This window comes from Odontesthes bonariensis, chromosome 3 (assembly GCF_027942865.1).
Source record: "Odontesthes bonariensis isolate fOdoBon6 chromosome 3, fOdoBon6.hap1, whole genome shotgun sequence".
In the NCBI taxonomy this organism is placed as follows: domain Eukaryota; kingdom Metazoa; phylum Chordata; class Actinopteri; order Atheriniformes; family Atherinopsidae; genus Odontesthes; species Odontesthes bonariensis.
The window spans coordinates 26,425,767-26,445,855 of NC_134508.1; the positions used below are offsets into that span (position 1 = coordinate 26,425,767).

At 38.8% G+C, this 20,089-nt stretch overlaps 1 protein-coding gene across 6 annotated transcripts in view; it reads right to left on the reverse strand.

Moving 5' to 3' along the window:
* kaznb (kazrin, periplakin interacting protein b) overlaps positions 1-20,089 on the reverse strand; it is a 131,987-nt gene that overhangs the window by 13,434 nt on the left and 98,464 nt on the right. For 5 of the 6 annotated variants that reach the window (XM_075461310.1, XM_075461311.1, XM_075461313.1 and 2 more), the window contains exons 5-6: positions 2,131-2,322; positions 98-234 (exon numbers count right to left, since the gene is read on the reverse strand). In XM_075461310.1, coding sequence (XP_075317425.1) covers positions 98-234; positions 2,131-2,322 — 329 coding nt within the window. Of the gene's footprint in view, positions 1-97; positions 235-2,130; positions 2,323-16,680; positions 17,032-20,089 lie in introns of those variants that run through there. The other variant, XM_075461312.1, reaches the window with a different exon arrangement.

Sequence of the window (20,089 nt, forward strand, 5' to 3'; positions counted from 1 at the left end):
TATTATTGTCACAACTTTGAATTGACTGGTGATTTCACACCACTGAAGACATATATGAAATATGCTCGTACAGATGCATCGGCTGGACTGGGATTACCTTTCTGTGCTGGTCATAATTGCGTATGAATTCCCGCAGCTGCTCCTCTCTGTTCTCCAGTGTTGTGTACAGTTGCTGCATCTGACTAACCAAGTCAGATTTCTCCACTTTTAGACGCTTACGGTCAGCTTTCATGGCTGCAACACACACAGACCAACGTTGTTGTGAACAATGCATTCCTAACATTTCCAAAGGCAAGTTTAGTGTAACAAAAAATACTGTGAGAAGCAACTTTGCTTTGAATTGGACAGAAATTGTATTGTTATTGAAGAGCCACTAGGTGGCACTGTGTCCTCTGTTAATGAGGGTGGCAGCTGCATTTTTGGCCCTCAGAAAATGATCATAAAACACAAGTGGCACAGTGGAACTTATTCATTCATATGAGAAACTATTTTCAGCTGGCATGTGGAGACTCATACTTGAGATGGATGATCAAATTTGATTTATTCCATCTTCACCCTGATGCAGAGACAGCTCAACAGCAATGAGGCAGCTGGTGAGGCTCTTTGCAGGCAAAAGCAACACACATTCCCCTCTTAAAGCCTGTGCTCAAGACAGAGAAGAACCTGTATTTTACACAACTGTACACATGTGTCACTGGGTGCATTCCTTCTGTGAGTGATCATTGTCCTCATATTTTACTCTGAACCTTCAAACCTGTTTTACAGCAGTTACGTGACAGTGAACAGGCTTGCATTTACCACCTGTGACTAGAGACAACCATTAAACTAAACCACAGCTGCCTTTTCTTTCTTTCTTTTTTTTTCTGTGGCAAGAACTTATCCGTTGGATTCAATTTACTTTGAACTAATGTTTGCCAAGAACAAATGCTAATTAAAATAAGGTTCACCTGAAGCCTACTTGGCTGCTCATCAAGGGAGACACCCATCTCTAGGATGAATAATGTTAAAAACATGTATGAATAAATAAGGTAGTAAGGATCTAATTACGCACCACATAAGTCACTTTTATTTTACCACTTAGTGTTAAGTCAGATATTCACATTCATTATTCCCAATTCATTCGTTTTTTGTTGTATATAAATGACACAGAGAAAACTCTGACGATAGGTGTTTTGGTATACACAAACATATAGAAGAATGCTGCTGAATAAGAAAACAGGAAATGTGATGGCTTCAGGCTGAATAAACACGTCAAGACTAAAAATATACGGTATGCTCGTCATTAGAAGTAACTAATAAAAAACGTGCATACAGTTTTGTGAATGTTTATCATGAAACATGGCATGAGTTCCTTTCAAGTAAGTTTAAAGGAAGCTATTGCACATAAACACATCCATCCATACATTTTCTATACCCGTTTTTTTTTTTTTTTGGGGGGGGGGTAACACATTATGCCCACAGCCAAGTAGCTCAAAGTAATTAAGTCAACCAAGATCCATTTCTTCAGGCTGGATCCTATCCAAACGGTCATTGGGCGAGAGGCAGGGTACACCCTGAATAGGTCACCGTTCCATCAACAGGGCCATATAAGGGCATACAACCATGCATGCTCACACCTAGGGTCAATTTAGAGTCACCAATTAACCTAATATACACATTTTTGGACGGTGGGAGGAAGCTAGAGAAAACCCCAACATACATGGGGAGAACATGCAAACTCCACACAGAAAGGCCCCAGCCGGGATCCAAACCTGGAACCCTCTCCCTCTTTGACAACTGCGCTATCCACCACACCATCGTGCAGCCCACATAGACGCATATGATTTGAAATTATTGAGAGGTACACATGAAGTCTTTTATTATTTGAAACATGCTTTGCTTCATATTTGTCAGTTTCTCATTTGTGCAGTAGAATTGTCAAATGTCTGCCACATTGTCATCTTTAACTTGAGATAACATGGACATTTTTAGTTGCTTTAAAGACATTCTTGCTCAAGGCTTTAAAGGACTAAAACAATCTACTGGCAGCTTAGATATCTGCATTTATGTGTATATGCGTATAAAGCTGTTGATAACAAGAAACCCAGATGGATTAAGCGAGACAACAAGATGCATGTGTTGGCTCCTGACCTTGTAAGGCCTCCTTGGCACGGTCCAGCTCCTGCTCCTTGTCACCCAGCTGCACACGGAGCTCGGTGGCAGAGAGAAGATTGGCAGAGCAGCCTCCTTGGGTTTCCTCCAGGTCCTTGCTCAACATGTCCTTCATTTGCCTCAACAGGTGGACCTCCTCTTGAAGCTGGACCACCTCCTCACGTAGCAACACTGAGGAAAAAAAAGAATGTTTGGATTTGGAGTACGCTGAGGATGAACGCAGGAGAAGAGAAAATCAGAAAAAAGATAGGTGGAGAAGGAATAAGAGAAGGGAGATGGATGATTCAGGGAGAATAGAGAAAAATGTTGTAGAAAATAGAGGATAATAGGAAAAGGAAATGGAGGAAACTGAAATTTGATTACATGATAAAACACATCAACAAATCCTGACTATGCTCACAGCTCCTCTAATCAAAGAGTGGTTGCAGGTGTTTTAGAAACTTAGTTAAATGCTGAGTAACAGAATCAGGAGTGGGAACAGTAATGGCAGTGAAAAAGTATGCTGTGACATGATAAAATATAAGCAACACATGCTTGAACTGCGCTCTATGCTGTCATTTTGGGAAAATGGATGCGCGACCAACAAACTAAGAAGAGGACACAGTGGAGTGAAGAGTGCTCTCATTGGCTGGTCGAAATGTTTGCAAAGTCAGAGGACAGAAACGATAAAAAAAGGCCAGTGAAAGAAACCTTTACCAGCAACAGTGTCATAATGATTTATATTTGGAACATAAGGGTGGAGGGTCCGTTCCAGAAGAATGCACACTTTTCACAAGAGCAAAGACAAATGAAAAAGGCAGTCAGCCAAAACATTCAACTACACAGAAAAACCTGAAATGACAAAATTGTAATTCAGCAGGTTCTCAAAAGTGGTTGAGCTCGTGCAATCAGGCAAACACCGTCTGAGGGCTAAATGAGACAAATGATTCAGTATTCAAAGATATGTCCTTTTAGATCTCTAATAAAGCTGAAAGTTAGGATATTAAATTGTCATTTTTGGAAGGTGCTGATCCTACAAACATCTAACAATCCATGGCAAATTCAACCAAACGTTGTACCTAAAGAGGCAGAGTGACACTGAAACACTGTCATGCATAGATCCAGGCCAGAAACTTAAAAAGGCTAATGTTCCCCTAAATCTCTATATAACCTCATGATAAACTAAGTAAAATTTAAAACCAAATGTGGATGGCTGAGATCTGCCTGTGTGTGTGTGAAAAACGAGAAGGTCTCTGCAGGCCCGCAGCCAGACGCTGTGGGGCTGCAACAGCGTCGATAAGAGACGAAGGGACGGTCCATCGGTCTCTGTCAGAGTGGGACTATGGAAATACACCAGGCAGCTCCGTGCTGCATGTGACAAAAAGAGTTTGTTTCCCTGAGAGAACAATCTTTCATGTCCTTCTTGCTGTTCCAATCCTCTTATTCATCTGTTCAGCTACAGGCGCTCCCATTTTTGTCAGGGGCGGCCCAGCTGCTGCTTTTGATCATGCAAGACATGACGGGGCATTCCTGATGTGTTTTGTTTTTTTAGCTCCGCAGTTCTAAGCAAGCTGGTCAAATGATCAGCAATGCTGATGTGCCACTGTCACTGTCTAGCAATTTTGAACCAGATGATTAAGTTTAGGAGAGATTTTTTCACTTCATGTGTTAAAGGACAAGACCTTTTTTTTTTACATTGGGCCCTTGATTTCACATTATAACATGATGTTCTACTCACCCCTGCTTGTTGTTGGTCATTTGGAGCTGTTCCGAAGATATTCGAGAGGCGTCTGGCTGCTCTCTTGAGATATTCGGCCATGAAACGGTTTCCTATGGGCAACGTTATACAGGCACAAACTATGCTGTTTATAATTTATTAATTACTGTACACTAGCACTGATAACGTGGAGGTGCGTCGCTTACTTCAAAAAATCCGGGTTACTGTAATTTTGAATTTTTGTCGTGGGTGTTACTGACGTCATCATCGTGCTACTACCACAGACAGCCCACAGACCCACTTTACGACAAAAAAATCAAAATTACAGTAACCCCGATTTTTTTAAGTAAGCGACGCACCTCCACGTTATCAGTGCTAGTGTACAGTAATTAATAAATTATAAACAGCATAGTTTGTGCCTGTATAAGCTTGCCCATAGGAAACCGTTTCATGGCCGAATATCTCAAGAGAGCAGCCAGACGCCTCTCGAATATCTTCGGAACAGCTCCAAATTACCAACAACAAGCAGGGGTGAGTAGAACATCATGTTATAATGTGAAATCAAGGGCCCAATGTCAAAAAAACGGTCTTGTCCTTTAACTGTCTGTATTATAGTGGGTGAGAATGGTCAGTTGTAGGGGATTTAGGGATAAACATGAAAGTCAGTAATATAATAATTCTCCAACATCCAATTTTGTATTAACTTTTAGCATCTTCTTAGCCAGAAAAACCCACAGATCTACAAGCATGCACAAACACAAACGCTTGAATTCAAACAGCTTTACTGACTCAAGAAAAAACTCAAATTTCCCACACGTGTGTAGCCAAATTGCGTCTAAGAAACACAGAAAGAGCCGCTTCATTGCAAACTGGCTGAAGGGTGCTGACAGAGGTGAGCCATCTGCAGTCCGTACAAAGTAGACAGTTTCGTGTGATCTGAGGAAGATCATACAAACAGTACAAGGCTGTATGGTCTGAGCTTTGAGTAGTGGTGCAGTGCGCTTGGCCAAGCTATTAGAGGCCTCCCACATAAGAAGAGAAAGCCACTCATCCTGCTGCTCAGCAGTGGCCCGTTCAATGAACCTCTCATCCAAGCCTGCCATTAGAGTGTCCATCAAAGCTGCAGGTAACAGCTAACTCCTTGTCCCTTTCCCTTGCATAGCAGAGTTGTCAAAAGCCAGCACATACACACACATGCAAACACACACCCACACACAGCTGATGGGAGGAAGCTTAGGCTGTAGGCTCATGATTAGACTGGAGAGAAAGCAGAGGTACTGGGAAGGTGAAGTGAGGGCTGGCAATATGTTGATTGGTGGTCAAAGACCTGAACTAGTCTCCTGGGAACAATATGACGGATTAAAATGGGCTCATTTATATACATGAATGATCAAAGACGTGTCGCGTGCACCGTGCTGGAATATTGAGCTCAGATGAGGCAGTGACTTTAAAAATATTTCTCCTGCTGCAAAACCTCATTCAGTTTTAAAATAGGTTTGTGACTAACTATTCACAGCACGTCAAATCCGGACTCCATCGTCACTGGCTCCCATCATTAAGCAATTACTTCACTAAAAGACCATTTTACAGCGAGTGAGCTGAAAAATTCTTGGAAAGTTTCACACAGAAGGTTTTTCCTGATTCCAACAAGAAGACTGAGTATTGACGTTTTGGAATTTTTTTTGAGGCCATGAGCATTTCAGCACAGAACGCGTTAAAAAGGTTGATGCAAGTTTGGGGGAAAGAAAAGCATATTTTGATTCTGTAGATCTGGTTTGAAGATTTGGAGATTTCTATGAGTTCAGTTTTGATCGTGAAGTGGAAAGCACTGAAAAAATGTACCATCTAATATTGACTTTTATTACCAGGTAACCTCCTCATAATCAGTGCAATGAACAGTTTAATTATATAGTACATACCCAGTCTCACAAGAAAACATGTCACAGGTACATAGGTACAATTAGTCCAAAAAATAGCAGTGTGACAACTGAGCAGCAGAGACTGTGAGATGGTTATGTTTTTCATTGCCTGTTGTCTTGTTTAAGTAAGCATTCCGGTGGCATGATATGAATGTGTAACCATATTTAACATCTGTTAATATCCAACCGTAACCAACCACATCTGCCAGTGAAGTTGAAAAGTGAAATGTTGCTGGACATTTTGGGGTGGCAGTGGACTCAGATTTGGTTCTCTTGCATCACAGTCTGTGGTATGACACCACCATCCACCTCCTCCTTTCTGATAAACATTTTTTGCACATGATTTTGCAATATCACATTAGTAGTAGTTTAATATAGTGCAAAATGTAAACATGTTCACAATTTGCAAAGAAAATGTAAGCTTACAATGTCTTTGGAGCCTTTGAAGATGTGTGACAGTTTAATTTAATGGAAAATGTAGGCATGTAACTTTGTGGCCCCGAAAGAGTAGCGATTTTACATATTTTTGAGTCTTCATTTTGAAACTGCTAAGTTTTGTGCCGTAGATCAGTGTAGCAATGACGCATTGCAATGTGAAACTGTGTTGGTTTTGAGAGTTTTTTCAATTAAAAATAAACTCAACAACATATTCAATACAAAATAATGTAAGAAGTCAAATCATTAATTTACACTTTACTTAGTTAAACACTCGAAGGTGAGGCCAGTGGATTCTTCAGCATAAACAGAACCATGCCAACATCTGATGGCTATCACAACTACGTCTTGCTGATCACAACAACTATCGCAACCATGTGAGATCCCCCCAACCCTTTTTTTTTTTTAAAGCAAATAATTTTTTCCTGTAATACATCATAAACAACATGAATTCTATGAAACTGTGAAAATACCATAAAACAGGTGAAATAAAAAAATCTCTGCGGTAACAGCAGCCAGCTGCTCTGCCTTGAGGAGTTATGATGTGCATGGTTGTCACTTTTCCACCTCAGCTTTCCTGACAGTTCAGAATATGTGTAGATGTTTTTAGTACAGTGGTTCTACTCAGATATTTCTGTCCAAGAAAAATATGGAAGCGATGAAGCTGCCATGTTCATATCCTGTAATCTCTCAGGTACAGTCACATAGTTGGACAATAAGGTCACCCAGAGGGGATTAAACACACTCTTTCCTTTACACTCAACACAAGATTCAAACTAACATAAGAGGCTTCAGCAAAATCATAAAATCATGGACACTTCTCTTTCCCATCAGCATTTCCCCAAGGGTGATATTTAATTGCTCTGACCATGTAAAAACTACAAAACAAACATGCTAAGTTGGGACATGAAGGCTGCTCAGCCTGGTCAAACAACTTTAGCTTCCATGGAAGAAGCATGTTAGGAAGAAACTCTTTAAGATAAGACTGCAACACAAACATACTGGTTTTCTTCAAGAGAACTCCTGTTTAATGTTATCTCACTGTCAACATGTTTGAATAGGAAATTGCTGAGGGAAAATGCAATTCTATCAAAATGCAAGATGATCATGAAGTACTTTGGTTATCTCATTTTGCTGTACTGTGTTGCTGTCTGTTCACAGCTGTAAGATGCTAACTGTACTGCTGCAAGGAGGTTTGTGTGAATATGATGGCCATGTTCAGTAGAAATAGAGCTTTGGGATTGAAATGATCATGCTTTCTACTGAAAGGTCAAAGAGCTGTTCAGCTGTTGTTACATGTGGACATGTAACATCTTTAAACGGTGAATTTCTCACACATTTTTTTATGCAGTAAATGATTAAATAGGTAACACCTACATCAAAGCTTTCTGCAGTCACTGGGTGCAAAAAAAACAACAAAAAGCTTTTCTGTTAAGCACTGATATGAGCAAAGCTATTTAGAAATAAATAGTTTTAAAAACAAAGTTTTTAAATGCTTTATTAAAGCCTCCTGAATTGTCTAAGCTCAGTTTTTTAGCCAGAATAAGCCCATAAAAGCCTGTGTTATAGGACAGAGTCCCTCTCAGAGGATCAACGTAAAATGACACATATTCCATGAGTGTTTAGCTGTTTTGGAGGTTATTGTGTTCACTCAAATTGTCAGCCTCCTTGAGGGGAGTTGAGCATTGTCTCTATGATGATGGCTGAGCTAAATGATGTGATCATGACTGGATCAAATTCGCAGTTATACTTTAACAACTCTGAGCAATTTCCACTAATCAGTGGTCCAATCTGTACCTCAAAAGCATACCAACAAAAGCAAATATTAAAGCAAAAACCACAACTAGAAGCCACACTAATTTACACGTTACAATAAGTCCTGCCAATAAAACATCATTTTGGGAAAATAAAATCAAAAAGAACAATAACAACATGTAAGATAAACGCACAATAAAGCTAGTAGCAAAAGAAAGTATATGGAAAAAATGGTCTGAAGACAAACCTTCCAAAATGTGCACTTCTCTTACTACCTGTTGAATGAATTGCTGTGATGGTAAATTTTCCCTAATGAGTTCAATGTGTATCACCTAAATAAACCGATCAAAGATGCCTTCTATTTCATCAAGTTCTATGAAATTGAGTGAAAGATAAAACGTCCACTGATTTGACTCCAGAGTCACATTAACAGAACAGGTGAAAACAGACACTTTGGCACCATGCTACTGTCGGATTTGATATGAGCGCACGCTTGTCATTGTATTCATTCATGTGGTGAAGTTTTATTACACATGTGGACGTATGTATATCTGTTCTCAAGGCTGGGTACTTCTGTACTTATTAAGAGAAAAGTAGATGTCTGCAGAGAGCGCTGGTTTTCATTAATTACAGCATAAAGATCTGCAGACATTGCCATGGGAAAAGACAGCGGGTTGCTTCAGATGCTGATTAGACTCTTCATGAAGGGGACTCTGTAGCCTTGACAGGCAGGAAACACACAGCCTTGACAGACTGAAAATAAGTTCTACATGTTACATATCAACAAGGAGTCTGTCATAAGCCTCATCAGATGACTCTGCAGTTGTCGGGTGTATCAGAGATGGACAAGAAGCTGAGTACAGAGAGCTGGTGGACCGCTTTGTGGCATGGTGTGGGAACAATCATCTCATCTTGAATGTTAACAAAACAAAGGAGATGATTGTAGATTTCAGGAGAAACAGGGTCAGATCAAACCCTGTTTCCATCATGGGAGAAGAAGTGGAGGTGGTTGAGGAATATAAATACCTTGGTGTTCATGTGGACAACAGACTGGACTGGAGACACAACAGTGAAGCAATCTACAAGAAAGGACAGAGCAGACTGTACTTCTTGAGGAAGCTAAGGTCCTTCAAGGTTTGCAACAAGATGTTGCAGATCTTCTACAAGTCTGTTGTTGAGAGCGTCATTTCCTCTTGCGTCATCTGTTGGGGCAGCAGCATCAGAACCAGGGACCTAAAAAGACTCAACAACCTGATAAGGAAGGCTGGTTCTGTTCAGGGGACGACTGTGGAACCTCTGGAGACAATAATGCAAAGAAGGATTTTGCATAAAATCAAGAGAATTATGGACAACCCTGAACATCCTCTCCATGAGACTGTTATCGGAAAACAGAGTCTCTTCAGTCAAAGGCTTCTTCAGTTTGGATGCAAAACGGACCGCTACTGGAAATCATTCCTGCCCACAGCCATCAGCATCTATAATAACTCCTTGATTTAATTGAGTTACATCAACATTTAATTTCCCTCTGGGATAAATAAAGTATTTTTGAATTTGAATCTTATTAATGTCTTTGGAGAGTGACTTCATACGACACTCTGTCTATATCAGTAATATGAAGCTGAAGTGTACAAACATTCATGAATCTAGACTGGTGGCCTTCTCACCTTTCCTCTCACATCTCATCAACCAGCTGATACATAATCATGAGATTTAGCTCAGAAATGCCTCCTTCAAAATGATCCCTGAACACCTCATTCAATCTCTTGAATGCATTTGTTTATGAGCGAATAATTGAAAAATCTATTCCATTCACATCAGCTTCACTTTGTGATAAATACTTATCAGCAAACGGGTCATTCCAGTGTCATAGATCTTCTTGAACTATAACTGAGGTCAGCTACGTGCCCATACTAGAGCAGAACAAAAGGTTATGAACAATTTTAAATGCTGTGCAATACATCACAACCCCCACTCGCTGAGAGCGCAAATAGAATGATCTTTTTTTTACATTGTCAGCAAAAATGTAAAATGACTTCATAAAAGGAGGATTTGTGTCAGAGCTGTTGAACTGGACTATGTTCAACTTTATACCTATGTACCTAATAGTGTCCAGTTAAAGTGGAGAAAGAAAACTTTAACTTATACTAACTTATATTATCACAGAGTGAACTATAAGAGAGAAATACAAAAAATATATAATTTTCAAAGTAAATGTAACTTTTTAGTTTTTATATCTGCAAATAACTCTTGAAAAAGATGTTCCAAGGAAAATTTACAGGAGGCTATAAATATATTGAATATTCACAGCTGCTGTCAGTTTTATATACAAGACCAAACAACTTCTACATGTCGACTATATTATGACTAAATATAATAAAAATGTGATCACATTACACTGAAATTTGCTCTGAACAGCCTAGCAAAATGTCATCCAATCTAATGAAAACCAAGCTATTTGTGCCGCTTACAAATAATAACAAGTATGACTAACCTTAGTTCTGAAAAACAGATCTTTAAAAAGTTCAAATATAAAAGCAGCATTTGACAGTCAGACCAAAGTCAAAATGTGAAGATTTACACATAAAAAAAGATAACTTTGACTTTAAAAAACATAATTTATAAATTGAGACCTTGGACCATGCACTTTTGAAAAAGAGGCCAAAGATGAAAAAGTTTGTTATTCAAAAGAGTCACAACTTATTTTATTTTAATTCCTGGCAAGTAAACTCTTAATCCCGCAAAGTGATGACAGCATCCAATCAAGTTGCAGGGAAATAGACACAGATTGTAGGCCTTCACAATTGATTTAGCTTTGTTGTTGTAGAATTTAATCCAATGATCAATAGATTATAATTTATTTTAGGATTAGAAGCTTTTATTTTTATTTAAAGAAAAAAAAAAAGACAAAACCAGGAAGGTAAGGGGTGTTGGCATCGAATGACCTAAATATTAGCATGCTAACACCTGATAAAGTCAAACATCTGCATGGTAGCATTGCCATTGCAATAAAAATACTCCTTTAAAGAAGCCTTGCAGCTATGCAGAGCCTGTCAGGGCTGGTAGCATGAGTGTGGACTTTGTCATAAAGTCAGAAAGCGAGGTTAACAAAAAGCATACAAGTAAAACTACTGCAGTCCAAAAAACAATTCAATTTTTGAAAAAAAAATTTTAAAAAAAGGCTGTTGGGAGTTTGTTCCCTAAGAAAAACATTTTCATTTCAACCCAATCTGTTCACGACTCAAGAAAAAAAGCTTAACCTAGTTGCTGTTTCTGAAGGGAAAATATCCAAGTCAGTTCAAGACTCAAATACTACAGAAAGAGAGAAAGGAAAACTATATAAGGCTGCAACTGAGAGGCTTGACAAATAAACACATTCACTCCGTCAGTAGCTCCCCACTGTGCTTCAAATCGAGAGGTGGTTGGGGGCTGGATAGCATAGGTGGGCTGCAGTGATTAGTCGTTCTCTTTAAATCATCAGCAGGTTTATTTTTAGCATCTATATTGTTAATTTGTACTATGGGCACAGGAGGAATTGGTGCAGTGACGGAACAGTGTGTGGGCTGCATAGGCTCAGATTTTGATATGTTGAGACTTCAAACAGCAGTGGAAACACTTCTATCATATATACAAGAAGATGAAAAAAGAAGCAGAACAAATACCCTATGCCTGATGCCTCAACAACCTGAGACTCCATGGAGTACATAGCTCTGCATCATGAAAATAACCCCCTGCATGTAGGGGTCAGATCAATTTCACACTCTGGGTATAACAACACACTGCCTTAAATGATACCCGCTCCTGCCTCTTAAATCTACCTAAATTCACCCTTTAATAGTAATGCATCATTTTGAAACATCAGGTAAATACATTTATAAAGGCTTGATCAATAGATTCATTTTATCTGAATGATTTTTTTAATCATTGTCTAATTGTGTGCTTATTGGAAAGGACAATTTAAGCAGACATTTAATCTCGCTCTCATAGCTTTATACCAGCTGTAACTCATAACAGATCAATACTTACTGATCACACAACAAATGCACGTGAAACTTTAACAATAACAGTAAGTAAATATTAAACTGAATTGTTATTAAGCTATTCCCTCCACAATGAATTGCCTTATCAACATGAATTAATTTCTAATGTCCCCATCAATTTTAGCTCTTCAGCTAACATGTTTATTAGTTTATTAAGATTCCTTAGTAGCATTTGTATAGCAGCAGCTATATAGTGTGAGCCTGAGATAGTTTAATAAATCAGAATATATCCCACAAAACTGAAGTCATAGTGTTTCGTTTAGACACATATGGTGTGTGTGTATGTTTCTTCGTGTGTGTGAGAGAGTGTACCTATTTGTTGTATATTTGAGAGCAATGGTCATTTTTGTCGCATATTTTTTTCACTGTTCACGTTATTTGTCTCAGCACATTCAACTTGAAAACAAATTAAAAAAATCAATATGGCAGGTCTCACCTCTGAAGGTTTTCTTCATTATAGAAAGAACTGTGATGCAGATTAAGACCTTGTAACACATTATGCCCACAGCCAAGTAGTTCAAAGTAAAGTCAACCGAGATCCATTCATTCAGGCTGTAGCCTATCCCAGGTGTCTCCAAACAAGAGGACGAGTCACCAGTCTATCACATTGCCAACACAGAGCCTAATGAGACAAATAACCATACTCGCTCTCACTTGCTTCCACAGTCAGATTAGAATGACAAATACAGCTAACATGCATGCTTTTCGGACTGAGAAGGGAGGAGAGAACCCCAGCAAGCACAGGAAGAACATGCAAACTCCACACAGAAAGGCCCCTGCTGAGATGCAAACTAGGACCCTTATTGCTGTGAGGTGACAGTGCTAACTACCACCATGCAAATCTGTAAACTAATATTATATGTATATATATATATATATATATATATATATATATATATATATGATATTCAGTGCAGATTCTAAAGCAGCTTGAAGTCTTGAAGAAGTTTTCTTCTCCATGCAGATGATTAACTCCTTTCATCCACTGAACCTGCTCCACCAGGCCTTTTGCCTTTCAACCCGTTCTATGCACAACTTCTTTTCTAAAATTAGCACAAATAATTTTGGCAAAGCAGCCACCCTTCATATCCCACACAGATTTTGACCAGATTGCTTCCAAGCCTTTGCAGTTTGAATCCTAGCAGTTAAAAGGGAAAGTTTATACACTAAACTTGCTGTGATTAAAATTTAATCGTAATAACTGTCCAAATTCTTACAGTCTGAATATCTGTGCAAGTACACGGTATCTATTGGGAACAGCTTCCATTAATTAATTGCCTATGGGTTTACATTACAGCTGAGGTCAGTGAAAGGATGCCAAGTGCAGATAGAGGTAATTGATTCTCACATTTATTATCTTCAGATTAGGCACACTGCCAAGAATGTGCCACAGAGAGAACACAGAGATCACAGACAAAGCTACTTGAATTTCATGAACTGCATATCCACAATGCCACTTGACACTGGCATCATTTTAAGTATATAGTCCTGATTTATATTAAGTCAACTAAAAATTAATTAAGAGAATGAACCTGGCTGTAAAGGAAAATCTTAGAAGGGATAGATGTTCCTTCAATCTATGTTGTCAAAGCAGCAATACTGAGGTGACAGAAAAGTTACTGTTTTCAATTCATTCAGACATAAAGACCTCTGTCCCTGTTTTCAACAATTTGTACCCGTGAAAAGTCAAAAAGTTATCAGAAAAAGCAAATGTGCTCAAATTCTTACAAAATATGCATCATGCATGAGGCAGAGACTTTTCTCTGGACAGCAAAGTTTGTGACTCATACATCATTCTGTATTCACTTCAAAGAACGAAATTAAGAAACAGTATCTCATAATAGAGTATTAAGTAGGCATGTGTTTGTCTTAACAAGAGTTGAATGTGAACTGGCTACCACTTTTGAACCTGCATTTCCATCATGCAGCCAACTCCCAGGTCCTAGAAACCATTTACATGTTACAGAGAATAGCTCAATTATGTGCAACATTACATTCCCCTATGTCACTGCAATATTTGGGGCCATCCAAAGCCTATTGTGTATCCATATTTTTCAAAACATAAAACATTTTTTGTGTTTTTCCTCACTCCAAAACCGAATACTCCTCTGTTCTGGACCGACATATGTTGGAATTAGTCTTGCCATATCTAATAATAGAAACAAATAACTCAAGCTATAGCCATTTTCACAAAAAGACATCACTGTTCCTCTTTAGTAGTTTACACATGCTAGACAGAGGCAGCCTGTTGATGCGAGTTTACTCACATCAAGCCGGTGACATAGAATCAGCTCAACGAGGACAGCTAAGCTGATTAGACTGCCGCATTCTGCAATACCAGCTTGCCTTTACAGGCATAGCCAATTTCACCTCTGTTTCTACCTCCTTTGCCATTCAGAGGCATATCAGCAGTAGATCCTGTCTGATTCTCCGTGCTGCTTCTGTACTTTAACACATAAAAACGATATATGCAACAAAAAGCACATCCGCTTGAAAGTCATACCCGAAAAGGCCGCATGAAAACAAGCCCAAAACAAGCACCTGGGTTCTTTAAAAATAAGTGCAAAGTTGCTTATAATAAGTGAACCTGACAGTCAAAAGTCTGGTAGGACATTTTATGGTGATTAAAATGTAACGGTGAGGAATTTCATGAAATGCGGTCAGTCTGTTGCAAAATAATCGGTCAGACACGTTCAGAGTACATCAGCTGTATAAAGAGTCACGTAAAAACACATTGGATTCCGACTAATTATTATTCAGACTGTGTGGACACACAAACATAAACACTAACTTTCAAAAACCTAATCCTGACATCCATGCAAAGAATGAAGGCAAACTATCAGGGACTAGTCACACACCAAAGTATTTCTCAACATGTTTAGTTAACCTTTATACATCTTAATTAATTGTTATTTAGTAGGTGAAACACTAAATTGCTATTGTCAATCTGTATTATCTTCTCTCAGATTAAAAAAAAAGATCTGTATGTCTGCTGAGCCACTAGTAATACTGTGCAGTATTTGACCAAAACAACTCTATTCATACAAAATGCTTGTAGGAGATTAAACGATTGTCCATATGAACAGCAGGTCAGCATCTAGGTTAGAGCAGCATTCAGTCTGGCAGCAAGTAAGACTGGGATATGAAATAGATTTATACAAATCAGCGTTTATACTAAAGATCTGAGAGTATGAAAATGAAATGTAAAATAAGCCTCAGTTGGAGCACGGTTACCATGGAGGAATCAATACTCAGTCAAATGAATATAATACAGAGGCAAATATAAAAGACCTGAACAATGATACAATCTTTTCGATATAGCCTTTGAATGTCAAAAGTAGAAATATTTGTTATGCAGAAAGGGTGAGTGGAAAATATTCTCAATGTTCAAATGATAACACATCATTTGATTATTGGTCGTGTAAAGCTGTATTAAGCATGTAAACAGAATTTAACGGTGCAACTGGCTGAGGCGATGCCTTTTTGAACTACTTCACCAAAAATGAACAATGGATTAATGTGATTATCAGAAACCTAATCATCAGCCTATTAGAAATATTTTAAATAATGTTCTCTCACAGCATTTCTAATATGTAAAATATTTAGTTTTTGTATTATGCAGGGATAATTCAGTGATTTTGTATCTGTCTATGCTAAGCATCTTCTTAAAAAGGTTATATTATGCTCCTTTTTATGCATATTTAAGGTCTGCAGCATTACAAAGCCCCAAGTTAACGCATAAGGGAGTTATTCTCTGCAACATAAAACACTGAACGGCCTGTAAGACCCAGTTTGTAATTTAGGCTTTTTGCTGACATCACAATGAAACCTATGACCTATCAAGTGTTTTGGTACACTTTACAACAAAGAATGAGCAGGTGCCTGCACTCGACCAGTTTCAAGCATCATGCTGCCCATTCAGACCGCATAGGTCCTTTTGGTTGAGGGGTTAGGCTCTAAAATAAAAAATTTCACATGTAAAGTGACAAGGTTCTGGGTGGCTGTTGCTCAGGAGGTAGAGTAGATGTCAATCCACATCTCCCTCAGTCTACATATCAAGGTGTCTTTGCCTAAATCACGGTGGATAAAAGGGTCTAAATGACTGCAATGTAAAATAGTGTATTTTTTTAACATTAAAACTGTATGTAAATCTTCAACAATAAACCCCAAATAAAATTACAAACCTATGGATGATAATTGATGTACTTTAAGACGTCAGCTGGGATTTTAAAGACCAAAAAATTTAATCAAGAATTAATATATTCAATAAAACAGCCAGAAGCCAATATGTCGTGAAAGTACATTTTTGATATTCAATGTCACTATTATTTATAGGTATCAAATGAATATGTGGAGAGTTCAGTTCTATCTGAATGATAAGGGAGTAGAAGTTTAAACAAAAACTCAACATACAAAAACTCAAGAGCTTGAAAATGAACCTCCGAACAGCCATTGAAGAAAATGCTTTCTTCAACACTGTGTCTTATTCTCAGTGTATTACATTTAATGACAAACATTTAGAGTTTCCCCAAAGGAACCAATTCTGTTTTGATCCTCAAATTTATGTTACATAATGAATCAAAGCACAAACACATCCACATCAGAAGTGAATCTACTCATTGCCGACACTAACACAAACATAACTTGTTTTTTTTTCTTTACTATCTCTTTTCTATCATTAACTCACCGGCCTTCCCCTCCTCCTTCTCGGACCTCATGTCCTCCTCACCACGGGCTCCGCTTGACTCCACTGTAAACTATGGTGTGAGCTCTCATAGCATGTGAAAAAAAAAACCCCCACGCGCTCATATATGTACAGGCCAGTGCACACCATTCAAATTTCACTCACAACACCACCAGTACCGGCCGCTCCTTGCTGTGCTCATTGTGGCTCCACCCATGCAGGTTACCAGGAAGTTTCCCCCTGAAAGCCACTCAGCCACCTTCGTGCTGCTTTTCTTTTTTTTTTTTTTTCCCCTCTGAATGCGACTCTCTTTCTCTACTGCTTTCTGTGTACCTGTTTAGCGACACACCCAGACGCAGCTTGGACAACTTTCACCCACGCCCACTCCGGCTTTTCATCTTCCCCCGAGACAAGCATGAGGGGGAGGGGAAAACAAAGTGCACCTCAGGCCTCAGGTAACAAAGCAGCTGTGGAGCTCTCACTCCACCTGATGGCCGAGAGCTAACAGAGGATAGTGCATGTAATTATACTCACCAGCTACACAGAGAACAAAACACCCCTCTGTGTAAAAGCTGTGCACACTCTTTGACTCCACATAAGTTTACATCACCTCCTTTATATGAATGTGAGTTTTTTTGCCAGAGGAAATAGGAATACAAACCCTGATTGTACAGCAAATGCTGCATGTGCAAAGTTTAATGTAAATGTGCCAGTAAATCAATCATAACAGTGAAAAAAAGTTCATGCTTCAAACCAAATTACCTCACCTCTACACACTCAGATGTGTTTACAAGTATGGGCTTTTCCATGTTATCTCAAACCTTCCAGGCATTTGATTGCTCTGCTGCGTGGTGCTGACTAAGGGCCGTCTGTGTCATGTTAGATGAGACCGTGGATGTGAGTGGACAGAGTAAATAAGGTTATGGCTGTTCCATTTTAACTCTCAGGGCTCTTTATGCCTAAGGCAGATACAGACAGGTGGCTTGAGGAGAACGAATTCAGCCTGCAAGGCCTGCCTGGATATAAACTTATAATAGAGTTTTTGGTTTACAGTATAAGAACTTGAGTGACACAAGTAGCATACTAAAGTGCAAGCATAATGTGTTTGTCTGTTTGTGTGCAAGAGAAATTTGAGTTAGTTCTTGTGTATTTAAAGATGTGACAGCAGTTCAGAGCAGCCTAGCTGTTTGTCCTGCCTGTCAGAGCTTGACACTTAGTGTTTTAGTTCGCACAAAGATCAAATGTAATCTAAACAGATAGTTTTCACACAAGGCAATAGATCTGTCAATCACGCATGGACAGCTTGGGGGTAACCGCCAAGCTGTCTGACTGATCTGTGCTGAGACAAGCTGTTGCAACGACAACAATAGTTATCATGGTATGAATATTATAATCTAATGCAGATATTGCAAATGCATGTATTTTTCTGCTGGCCATTAGAGAAGGTCCTCATAGAGGCAAAAAAATCTTAGTTCAGAGTGCATTACATCATCTGTCCGTCTGTCCGTCATGTTTCTGTCAGACAGTAGCACAAGTCCTACTGTTCTTAATGAAACAGCCCCCCCAAACTTTAGTTTTATGGATAAATGCCGAAATGGGAGGAAAGGTGGGGGGGGGGCTGCCTTATTTAAAGATACATTCCAGTGTAAAGAGATCTCATTTGGTGAATTCACTGCTTTTGAATATCTTAGTTTTATTTTAAAGGGTGTTCCTAAAATCCTGTTCTTAATCATTTACAGATCCCCAGGATACTGTGCAAGTTTTATTGATGAATTTTCTGAATTATTGTCTGTTATTTCAACTGATTTTAACCATTTTATCTTGACCAGGGATTTTAACATTCATATAGATAACATGACGGATGGTAATGCCAAAGAATTTTCTTCTGTGCTGGACATGTTTGGTTTGTGGCAACATGTAACAGCACCTACCCACCTTCGAGGTCACATTCTGGACCTGGTTATTTCTAAAGGTGTTGATATTTCTTCTGTTGTGGTTATTTATTTGGCCTTGTCGGACCATTTTTGTATTTTATTCGATTTACTGATCACTAAGAATGTTCAAACAACCAGCTTCTCAGTTAAGAAGAGGTACATCAATGAGAAAACAAGTGCTCAGTTTAGGGAGGCCATAGCTATGTTACCATCAATGAGCGCAGAGTCGGTTGAAGGACTGCTGGATGATTTCAACTTGAAAATATTTAATGTAATGGAAGATGTTGCACCGATAAGAATCAAGAGCACCTTGATCAAACAGAAAACTCCATGGAGAAACACCACTATGGTCAAAAACCTGAAAAGAGAACGGAGGAGAGCTGAACGTAAATGGAGAAAAACAAAGCTTCAGATTCACTATGAGCTGTACAAACAAAGCCTGCGTAGTTATAACAATGAGCTGTGCAAGGCCAGACAGCTGCATTTATCTGAAATGATTAATAAGAATGTCAACAATTCTCGAACTCTGTTTGCTATGGTTGAAAAACTCACAAATCCTCCCAAACAGTCAAACCCAGACCTCCTCTCCACAGAGAAATGCAACGAATTTGCCAACTTTTTTAGCTAAAAAATCAAAACAATTAGACAAAACATTCACGCAACACAGACAAACAAGAAAACTAATCTGTGTCTAAAACCTAGAAATAACTCTGATGTTATGTCACAATTTAATATTGTTAATTTAAAAATCTTAGAGGATTTTTAAACAGTTCGAAATCAACAACTTGCACTCTGGACATAATACCATCCGACTTTTTAAAAACTGTTTTTACCTCAGTAGAAAGTGATCTCCTACAAATAGTTAACAGCTCACTGGCATCAGGCATTTTTCCCAAGTCACTAAAGACAGCTGCCATTAAGCCACTCCTAAAGAAGAGAACTCTAGACGCCTCTATGATGAACAACTACAGACCTGTCTCTAATCTCTCTTTTATATTTAAGATTATTGAGAAAGTTGTATTTAACCAGCTCAACGACTTTCTGAATGAAAATGGAAGTCTTGATAACTTTCAATCAGCCTTCAGACGTCATCACAGCACTGAAATAGCTCTGGTCAAAGTGTTAAACGACATTAGGTTGAATACTGATTCTGGTAATGTTTCAGTCCTGGTTCTGTTGGACCTCAGCGCTGCGTTTGATACTGTAGATCACAGGATCCTGTTGCACAGGCTGGAAAACTGGGTTGGACTTTCTGGAGCAGTCCATAACTGGTTCAGGTCCTACTTAGAAGGCCGGAGTTATTTTGTTACAATTGGCAGCTATGAATCTGAGCGAGTGGCCATGACTTGTGGAGTCCCCCAGGGGTCAATTCTTGGACCTCTTCTGTTTAACTTCTATATGCTCCCTTTGGGTCAGATATTGCAGAACTTTAACATCAATTATCACAGTTATGCAGACGATACACAACTTTATGTGTC